At 53.8% G+C, this 10421-nt stretch overlaps 1 protein-coding gene across 1 annotated transcript; it reads left to right on the top strand.

Annotated features, from left to right (window-relative positions):
• The first annotated feature begins 2185 nt into the window (after window positions 1–2185).
• Window positions 2186–8222, top strand: KRT32 (keratin 32). Its single transcript, XM_070395408.1, has 7 exons — window positions 2186–2653; window positions 3207–3289; window positions 3443–3599; window positions 4604–4765; window positions 4845–4970; window positions 5695–5915; window positions 8093–8222. Exons 1-7 carry the CDS (start codon window positions 2186–2188, stop codon window positions 8220–8222), a joined length of 1347 nt encoding a protein of 448 aa, XP_070251509.1.
• The last annotated feature ends 2199 nt before the right edge of the window (window positions 8223–10421 follow it).

Below are 10421 nucleotides of genomic sequence, written 5' to 3'. Positions count from 1 at the left end.
ACTCGGAGCAAAGTCAGTGGAAGAATTCAGTCAGCGAGCGGTACACGCACCCTCCCTTGAGCACACAGCTTGGGTTAACTGTTTCACACAAGCCACACTCTCCTTCCCCTTCCCCTTCCCCTTCCCCTTCCCTTTCCCCTTCCCCTTCCCCTTCCCCTTCCCCTTCCCCTTCCCCTCCTTCTCCTCCTCCTCCCTCTTCCTCCTCCCCCCCTCCTCCTCCCTCCTCCTCCTTCCTCCTCCCTCCTCCTTCCTCCCTCCTCCTCCTCTTTATTCTTTGTGGTACAAGCCTCTTCCAAACCTACCCTAACTCCCTCCAAGATGGAGCACACCAGATCCTGTGCAGAAGGCATTACTATCTACTTTATTAGCTTGTGCTTTTCAATTGTAAAGCTGTTTCCACTTGGCCAGAGGTCCTCGGCCTTGAAACACATGGATGCCTGGTCTGAAATCCTGAAATCCTGACTTTGTGGGTCTGGAACAGGCCTGGTATTGGGGTTTATAAAAGCTCTGCACGTGATTCCAGGGAGCAGCCAGGCTGAGAGCCCTGCTGGCAAGGCCCCTGGGAGTTCAGGGGGCTCAGGGCGCCTCTGACGTCGACCTCAGTACTGTCTGATCCCCATGGTGTACTTTTTTAAAAAATAGATTTTTATTGATTTCAGAGAGAGAGGGAGAGAGAGATAGAAACATCAATGGTGAGAGAGAATCATTGATCGGCTGCCTCCTGCACACCCCACATTGGGAATCGAGTGCCCCGACCAGGAGTAGAACTGTGACCTTCTGGTTCATAGGTTGATGCTCAACCACTGAGCCATGCAGCTGGGCAAACCTAACCTTTTCAATTTGCATTAGGAAACTGAGGCCCAGAGAGGTAAGGTGACTTTCCCAAGGTCACACAGCAAGTTAGAAGGTCATAATCTCTCTCTTGACTCTTCTTAAGCAATGAATTTCTGGGAATAGGGCTGGGTGGGGTTTTCTCTTCCCTGCCTCTCCACCTAATACTTCTAGAGATATGTGAAAAACAGGACTAATGCTTATGCTCCAATATTATGTTGAGAAGATGAAGGAATAGGACGTGGCTACATAACACACACACATTAAACATGATGTGTTTGAGCTGGCGGGCATTGCAGACAAGGACTGAAACCACGGGTCTCACCTGTTGCTTTCTTAAGGAATGTCAAGGCTCCTATGACTAGAGATACCTGTCCCCATCACCTGGCGCAGCTCATCCCTGGGCTGCAAAGCTGATGCCCGCTGCCTCCCCTCTCTGAGGCCCCGACAGGAGCCCTCCCTGTCCACCATTGCAGAAAGGGAAAGTAGGGCCAGTGCCAGCCTGGCCAACCTCCATCTCAGCAAACAAGACTCGAACTTGACTTGCATTGCTCACTGCTCCCTGTACGTGGAGCAATGAGCAATGAAAGGGTGATCTAGAGCCGGTCAAGATAGAGCATCCGCCTCACGGAGGTGTCCATGACATTGAAGGTTTTCTCCCCGAGTGGCATTCCCTCATCTTTCTCAACGGTGTCCAGCCGCAAGGCTGTCCCTAGCTCTTAAGGCTTTCTGACTTGAGTTTGTTCTCTTGCCCCAGATATTATTTCTTCCCCTGGGGAGGAAGCTGATCTGTGCTCCGAAGCCTCAGAGGCTCTCTTCCCGACCTGCCTGGATTTCTACCACTGCCGGTATCGATGCAGCTTCTGTCACCCACACACTTCCTCCTTCAGGGCCAGGCCTCTTCCCATAGGGAACGCTCTCATTAAAAGGAGCACCCACCAGCCCATAGACTGTGCCTTTCTCAGGGCTGGAGCAGGCGGGGGCGCGGTGAGCCAGGCCCCGGGGGGCACAGGGCCAGGCCACCATGGTCTCTTGGGGACCCCGCCCTGGTAATGAGGGCCCAGTGTGGAGCCGATCCTTTGAAGATGTGTCCGGAAACTCCCCTGGTGATCAATGACAGGAGGCCGGCTTTAGCCAAATGACAAGCTTGGTCTCTTTTATGAGGAAAGGAACTGCTTATTGGAAACCAAATTACAAATTAATTAGCAGCTTCCTCTGAGGCCGAGTGTACACATCAACACCGCTTTCTAGGGCGAGCCCCCTCACTCCAAGGGGATAAAAGGCCCCAGAGGGATGGGGTCTGTAGGTGTTGGCGATCCAGGTAGCTGCAGCTGAGAGAAGGGGCCTCCCCTACATGGCATCCAACTGCCCACCCGCCTCCAACAAGAGCTGCCCCCGGGCCTCCTCTGTCTGCTCCAGCGGCATGAACTGCCGGCCCGAGCTGTGCCTGGGCTACGTCTGCCAGCCCATGCCTTGTGTGCCTTCCGTCTGCCTGCCCACCACCTACCGGCCGGCCGGCTGCCTCTCCAAGACCTACCTCTCCAGCTCCTGCCGACCCAGTGGCTGCCGGCCCACCGCTGGCATCTCCGGCACCATGGGGACCTGCAGCTGGCTCTGTGAAGGGACCTTCAATGGCAGCGAGAAGGAGACCATGCAGTTCCTGAACGACCGCCTGGCCAACTACCTGGAGAAGGTGCGGCAGCTGGAGCAGGAGAACGCCAGCCTGGAGAGCAAGATCCAAGAGGTCTGCCAGTCTCCAGTGCCCACCATGTGTCCTGACTACCAGTCGTATTTCAGGACCATTGAGGAGCTGCAGCAGAAGGTGAGCGTGGGCGCTGAACAGTCTCACTGGGAAGGCAGCTGGAACGGCAGGCATCTAGATTGGAATCTCATCGTTTACCAAGCTATGTTCAGGGAAAAGAGGCTTCCCCAGGGCACAGAATGATCTCATCATTGGAGCACCCAGCCAGAGCCGTTAACGTGGAAAGGGGCCTGGGATGTAGTCTCCATTGCATGACTTTGGGAGGTCCCTTCCCTTCCCTGGGCCTCCGTTTCCCCCATCTGTAGAATGGGGATAATAATGGTCCTTACTTAATGGGGCTGCCAAGAGGATTCCCTGAGTTGATGCAGGTCAAGTGCTGAGCACAGCCCCTGGACCGGGGTGGGTTTTCAGTAAATGTTAGTGCTGATGAAGGACCCTTCTAACTGTCCCATGAATGACTTCAGACTTAATGAGAGTCTCTCCTTCCGTATTGCTTATTGTACCCAGAATGGGGTATTTGGATTTATGCACCTGCTGACCCCCCCAGCTACCGTCTTCTCCTCGCTTGGCTTCTTATCCTGGACTGACCTCCTCTGTGTGCTTCGGCCTCCAGGTTCTGTGCACCAAGGCAGACAACGCCAGGATGGTGGTGCACATCGATAATGCCAAGCTGGCTGCCGACGACTTCAGGACCAAGTGAGTTTGGCCGGGGATGGGCGCCCTCTCTCCCCGCACATGCTCGGGGGCAGCTTTCCATTCACTTCATGGAGAGTCAGAGAAGTGCCAGCAGTTCAAGGACTCCCCTGATTTCCGTCTCCACCCCTCACTGCTGACCCTGTCCTTGTGCAGGTATGAGACGGAGCTGGCCCTGCGGCAGCTGGTGGAGGCCGACACCAACGGCCTGCGCAGGATCCTGGACGAGCTGACCCTGTGCAAGGCCAACCTGGAGGCCCAGGTGGAGTCCCTGAAGGAGGAGCTGCTCTGCCTCAAGAAGAACCACGAGGAGGTGAGCCCGGAAGTCAGGCAGAAACAGATCGTGGGAAATACGTGGGGCTTCGGGTCAGACCAACGTGGGTTGGAATTCCTAGGCCTGCCTACCACGTGTTGTTTCTGTGACTTTGCCCAGTGCCTTTCACCTTTCTGAGCCTCCTTATCTATACATGGGAGCAACACTATCAGACAGGGTTGCTTTGAGAATTCAGTGAGGTCTGGGGCTTGAAACACCTGTCCCTGGGTCGGTGCTCAGAAACGCTAGCCATCTTCTCTGCACTCCCTAGACTTGCGTGACTGCCAGGTGCATTTCCATGGCGTTTGTTTTTCTCCTGAGAGCCAAGCTCCCGGGGCCGGTTGGTGCACTGGAACCTGGGGGTTGTGTTCTGGAACCCACACCTGCCCGTCTCTGCCAGGCTGGACTGCTGGGTGCCCCATGTCTTCTCAGGGGCAGTTGAACTGCAGTGGTCTCCTTCCTTCTGTCCCCATCCTTGTCTTCCTTCTTCTTTTCTGTTTGCATCTAATAGACTTAATCCATGAGCCTCAGGTCAGCCCTTTCTGGCTTTCCCTCCTCTCCTGTAGGTCCTGGAGGGAATGCTGAGCGCCCACCCGAGCTCTGGTGTTTTTCCCTCCTTCCCTGGGTTGACTCTCAACCTCTTGACTTGGCACTTGAAAGAACAAGTGTCTCTGAATCCTGGCTGGGTTTCCTAAAGTGTAAAGTAACAAACCGCACGTATTTGCCAAGTGCCCTAAGGTACCTGACTCATCCCACCTAATCAGGGAACTGGGGCCTGAACCAGAAGCCACTAATGAGGCGCTATCGCACACGCTGGAGCCTCAGTGACAACTTTCTCTCCTTGGCAGCCAAGCCTGCGGAGGCGCCTGCTCTAACTTGGCCTTGAACCAAGCGAAGCCAGGCTTTTGCTGCCCGGCTTCCCAGACGAACACGCGGGGACGGTGGCCGGGTGAGCCCCGAATCCCACAACTTCACACGTGCCTGGGGCTCTTGCTCCTTTTCAGGAAGTCGGCACCCTCCGATGCCAGCTTGGGGACCGCCTTAACATTGAGGTGGACGCTGCGCCCCCTGTGGACCTGAACAGGATGCTGGAAGAGATGCGGTGTCAGTACGAGACGGTGGTGGAGACCAACCGCAGGGACGTGGAGGAGTGGTTCAACACGCAGGTGGGCCTCTCGCCGGCGGGCGGCCTCCCCAGTGTCCCCGAGAAGGCACTCCCAGCCTCTCCTGTCTCCCCCCTTGCAGATGGAGGAGCTTAACCAGCAGGTGGCCACCAGCTCTGAGCAGCTTCAGACCTACCAGTCGGACATCATTGATCTGAGACGAACAGTTAACACGCTGGAGATCGAGCTGCAGGCCCAGCACAGCCTGGTGAGCGCCCATGGGAAGGGGGGGGGGGGCACCTCTTCTGCAGCTCTGGCTCCCAGCTGGCACCAAGCATAGGTGCGGGCATCCCGGAAGGAGAAGGAGGAGGAGGCCCAGATGCAGCTACTGGGGATGCTCGCCCAGCTGACCTTTCTTGGAGGGAGGTTTCTCCCAAGACCCAGCTCAGAGATAAAATGGGTGACCCAGATCTGACATGAGTTAGGTGGCTGCGGTCAAAAATGACTCCTCGAGAACACTTGTTCTCTGCTTAGCCTGCCCTTCCAAAACCATGCTTCCCCACCTGTGAAGATTTAAAGAACCAAATGCCCAGGTTCCTCCCCAGGAGAATGAAATCAGAGTTTCTGGAGGCGGGGCTTGGGCCTGGGTGACTCTAACGTGCAGCCAGGGTTAAAGACCACTGTTCCCAATGATGCCTGAGGGAAGGAGCCCGGTGAACCTCAGACCCGAAGCCTGAAGGCAGCCTCGGGTTGGAGAAGGAAGAGGGGTTTAGGATCACACGGACCTGTGTTCCAACCCTGGTCCGTCACTTACCAGCTGCTTAACCTTGAACAAGTCACTTGGCCTTTCTGGGCTTTAGTTTCCACAGTGACTTAGGTAAAGAGGGGTCATTCTCAACCCCCAAGAGAGACTTGGCTCTTTCTGGCTCTTCCTGAGTCAGGCCGTGGAAAATAGATCTGTTCCTCATAATTATTTCATCTCCTTTCCTCAGAGGGACTCCCTGGAGAACATGCTGACGGAGACTGAGGCCCGCTACAGCTCGCAGCTAGCCCAGATACAGTGCCTGATCACCAACGTGGAGGCCCAGCTGGCCGAGATCCGCTGTGACCTGGAGCGGCAGAACCAGGAGTACCAGGTGCTGCTGGACGTCCGGGCCCGGCTGGAGTGTGAGATCAACACGTACCGGGGGCTGCTGGAGAGCGAGGACTGCAAGTACGTGGGCCCAGCCGAGGCTGTGCCGGGAGATGCGTGGGAGGGTTGGGGAAGCCATAGGAAGCAATTGGATCTTCTCAGAAGGGAGAACCCTGGCATAATTAAGAAGGGATTAGGAAGCTGATAGAATCTGAAGAAAGGCAGGCAGGCAGGCGTTCATGCCGCCCTCCCTAAACCGGGCCCATTGAAGATCCTGTTCCATCCCAAGTCAACAAACTCCTTCCAAGGGCCCAGCGTGTGCCAGGCGCCAGGGGAAGACCCAGATGGATGATGATAAGGCATCTGCTCTCAAGTTGTTCCCATCTGTTTAGAGAGCCAGGCAGATGAGCAACTGGAGATCATACTGGGGCCGCAGAGGGGTGGGGTGCGGGAAGAAGGATGGTTTCAGCACTGGGAGGGGAGTAAGTAGCTTCATGTGATGATCTGGGTGGGAGGTGGACAGGAAAGGTCAGTTGGGGCCCATTCATGGAGAGCCATGAAGGCCCTGCTGGAGAGGGAGGGTTTTATTTTATAGGCAACGGGGAGGCCTTGCTGTCTTTTGAGGAGGAGATGATAGAATTTGCTTAACTGCGGATCTCCCTCACTAGAGGGTAAATAAGTACCTGGACCTCAGAGACAATATAAAATATTCTTACCCCCTGCACCTGGCACATAGTAGATGCTCAGTAAACATTTCTTGACCAAGTCAGTGAGAGCTCACAGCTGCTCCTCAGGAAGATGCCACAGGTGGCATGCAGAGGAAGGGCTGAGTAGAGGGAGGAGAGACCGGACAGGGACACTGTTCAGGAGGCCCTCATGGTCTAGTTCAGTGGTCGGCAAACTCATTAGTCAACAGAGCCAAACATCAGCAGTACAACGATTGAAATTTCTTTTGAGAGCCAAATTTTTTAAATTTAAACTATATAGGTAGGTACATTGTTATTAACTTAAATAGGGTACTCCTAAGGCTTAGGAAGAGCCACACTCAAGGGGCCAAAAAGCCGCATGTGGCTCCGAGCCGCAGTTTGCCGACCACGGGGTAATAAGCAATGGGGGTGCGAGGGGGGGCGGGTCTGAATCAGGTCAGTGAGGCATCAGCCCCCACCCACAGTGCAGGCAGAATCACAGGGATTGGTGGTTGTCTGTGTGCGGGACACCACTGTGCTGTGGACACCTGGGGGCTGATTACTGTTCTCGGTAGTTTCTGATTCTACATTCAGCCTTGCTTCTCTGTCATTTAGAATATTGTCCTCCAAGACAAGAGTTGCAAAGTTAAATGTTTTCCTAGGGCCAGGCTGTTAGCATACCTGAGTGACGTGGCTCATGTAGGACTGTGGACCACTAGGGAGCTAGGCCTTGTCCAATGAGGGCGGCACCACCCCTCAGAGCATTTCTATTACAGGAGAGTGGCAGCATTGCTGGATTGTCTGATTGTTCAAGGGGAGTCTGAATTTCTTTTAAATGTGAAGTTCTCTTGAATTTTAAATATTTCAACAAATTAAAAGACAACACAGAGCCGGCATTGCCAGCTGGATGTGGTCCTGGGGCTGCCTGTCTTGTCTCTGGGGCTCCTTGGTATCCATCCAACATCCAATGCGTCGTTTCTGGTTTTGAGCCAGCACCTGTCAGTCTCTGAGACCATCCTTTTCCCCTTTGCCGTATGTTTCTTCTATATTAATTGGTTAGTTCATTTAGTCAATTATTAAGAGTCTGCTCTAGGCCAGGTATGCAAGGGGCATGCATCCATGGCTGCTCACCTCACTGCTCACTGGGAGAGAGTTCATACTAGAATAATCACACCGCTCTGGAAGGAGGTACATGGTACCACAGGGGGATTTGACACAGAGAGACCCAGGGGGGCTTCAAGGAGGAGGTGACCATTGAGTTGAAGGAAGTTGCTCTTTGTCCTGTGTACAAATGGGAGGCTCTGAAGGTCTTAAGCAGGGGAGGGAGATGATTAGATTTGTGTCTGTGGAAGATCGCTCTGGCCATCAAGTTAACAGTAGCTACAAGGGGTAAGAGTGGGATTGGGAGACCAGTAAGGAGGCCATTGGGGTCACAGAGATGAAGATGATGAAGGGTGGGACCAGGGAAGTAAGCAGAGAAGGTGAGCAGTGGGTGCATTTGGGAGGCATTGGGGGCAGAACCTACTGCCCACTCCGGCTTCTTTAACCCCTTCATGTGCCTTTCCTCCGCAGGCTGCCCTGTAACCCGTGCTCCACTCCCTCGTGTCCCCCTTGTGTGCCCTCCCCCAGTGTGCCCCGCACCGTGTGTGTGCCCCACACTGTCTGTGTGCCTTGCGTGCCCTGCCCCCCGGGCCGCTACTGAAGCCCCTCAGTGCTGGTGGATGGATCCTGGAGGGACCAGAGCTGGACAGCCGGTGCCTTCGCAGGTCGAGCCTGACCTGGGTTCGGTGGCCACCAAGAGAGCCGGGCCAACAAGGAAGACTGAGCAGTGCCAGGTGGGCCGTCTGTCCGCAAGGCGCTCTGATACTGCAGGGGGCGCCCTGGCCCCCATCTCTTAGTAACAGCCTCTCCACAGGCTAATTTGCTGATGTTTCTAGTTCTCTGCTGCCTCAAGAGCCTGTGTCCTTAGTCAACTGGCAAATAAAGCCGCATTCGGTGGCCCTGCAAACATCTTTCTCTATTTGTCATTTACGACGCTGTGTCCACCAGCCAGTACCGCTGCTCAGTGGGCATCAAGAGGAATGCGGCCAAATTCCGTATTTGTTGTATGGCCCTGCTTCCACAGAGGCTTGAGAGGCATTTGCCAAAAAGGCCTACATGCCAGAAACCAGTTAAAACCAGGCTACTGGTTCAGAGCCAAGTAATAAAAACATAAAAAGAGGAGGGAGATAATTATGCCGGAAACTTAGGCCAAACAACTGTAGATGAGAATATTCCTGTGATGATCCCACCCTAAACCTCATGGCAGCTGGTACAATGGGGTCATTCATTCATTCATTCATTCATAATATCCTTACTGATTGCTTGGGAGGTGAAGGTTCTACATCATGGGCTGGTTACCCCAGGCGGTGGCCCCCCAGACACCTTGTTAACGCCCCATTAAATCCTTGCAACAATCTATGAAAAAGGCACCATTATTTTCTCCACTTTACAAATGAGGAAACTGAGGCCCAGAGAGGTTAAGAATCTTGCTCAAGATCACACAGTAAGGACTCAAATATAGTCCTTCAGGCTCCAGAGATGCTCAACCAATTCATATTCTCAAGTAGTCCTCACTATTTGCAAACGACAGCTGGGGGCCAGGGCATACCAAAAATGCAAGTGATCCCCACCATCCAGGCACTTCTAATTAGAGAAGGAGCTAGAACCAGGATGTGTAAGGCCTTACTCATGCCTCAATAAGGGCCTAGTAATAAAATAATAGTAAGCATTTCTGCCACTTACTGAGCACTTGTGATGCACCTTATATTGTATTGTGCACGTTACATAAATTAACTTACACAGTTTTCATGACCACCCATCTTCGAGATGGGAAACTGAGGTGCAGAGAATGGTTTAGTCAGTTGCCCAAAGCTACATGCAAAGACAAAGATTTGGACCCAGGTCTAGCTGCTTCCACTGTAGCATTATTCTAACCACTCTGCCTCACTGCCACATTCCAGAGTATACACAGGACACAGACTGGGAGAAAGTCCTGGTTTGGGGAGAGCAGAGAAGGCCTCATGTAGCTCAAGCATGTCAAACTTGTGGTCCGCGGGCCGCATGCCTCGTTTATTTGGCCTGTGTTAGCCTTTGAGTTTGACATGCTTGATGTAGCTGGTGGCATCTGAGATTGGCCTGGAAGGTTGAATAGGATGTCTATGGAGCAAAAGAGAGGTATAGGTGTGGGTTCTGCAAGAAAGCAGAAGTCATGTCTGGGGAGGAGAGGGGGGGAGCGCGTGAGTGGCCCTCCTGGCGGGAGCAGTAGGTTCCTGTGACAAACTAGTGGAAATAAAGCTGAAATGGTAGGAAGGTCAGACCGTGGGGGGCCTTGGTTACCCCACAAAGAGCCTGGACTCCATCCTGAAGGCAGTGGGAGGGCTGCTGCAGGCCTTGAGCCCAAATGACATGACTGGGGTCGGGGGTGGGGTATTGTAGAAAGTTTCACAAAGGAGTGTAACCAGGACAGCTGAGAGGCAGAGAGAGAGCTGATGAACAATGTGGGGTCTCACTTAAGGCAATGGCAGTGGGGAATGGAATAGTAAGGGATCGACTGGAGGGACTCAGTGGAGGGCCCAACTTGGCAATGGTAGATAAAGAGGAGAAAGCCCGGAGCAGGAATCTTGAACACCTTTTTGCCCCTCATCCTCTGAATACATAGTTCTTCCTTAATGAGCTGAGGTGATGTTTCTATTAAGAATCTGCCCTCTGGACCTGCCAAGAAATGATGAGAGATGGAGTGGCTCCTGACGCTGCCTGAGGCTGTTCAGACAGGATTCCACATGCCTGGCAGACAGGGCCATGAGCCTGACAGGAGACACACAAACACACTGCTCAGCCGCTGTGGTTCCTGGTCGTGTGT

This window comes from Myotis yumanensis, unplaced genomic scaffold, assembly GCF_028538775.1.
Source record: "Myotis yumanensis isolate MYYU_CA2020_CCGP unplaced genomic scaffold, mMyoYum1.0.hap1 SCAF_16, whole genome shotgun sequence".
Classification (NCBI taxonomy): Eukaryota; Metazoa; Chordata; class Mammalia; order Chiroptera; family Vespertilionidae; genus Myotis; species Myotis yumanensis.
Note: the sequence above shows the minus strand (reverse complement) of the source record. Positions and strands in the feature narration are given on the sequence as shown.

Coding starts and splice junctions, on each gene's coding strand:
- KRT32 (XM_070395408.1), top strand. CDS start 2,186: ATGGCATCCAACTGCCCACCCGCCTCCAACAAGAGCTGCCCCCGGGCC. Junction 4,766..4,844: donor AGGAGTGGTTCAACACGCAG/GTGGGCCTCTCG, acceptor CCCCCCTTGCAG/ATGGAGGAGCTTAACCAGCA. Junction 5,916..8,092: donor CTGGAGAGCGAGGACTGCAA/GTACGTGGGCCC, acceptor TTTCCTCCGCAG/GCTGCCCTGTAACCCGTGCT.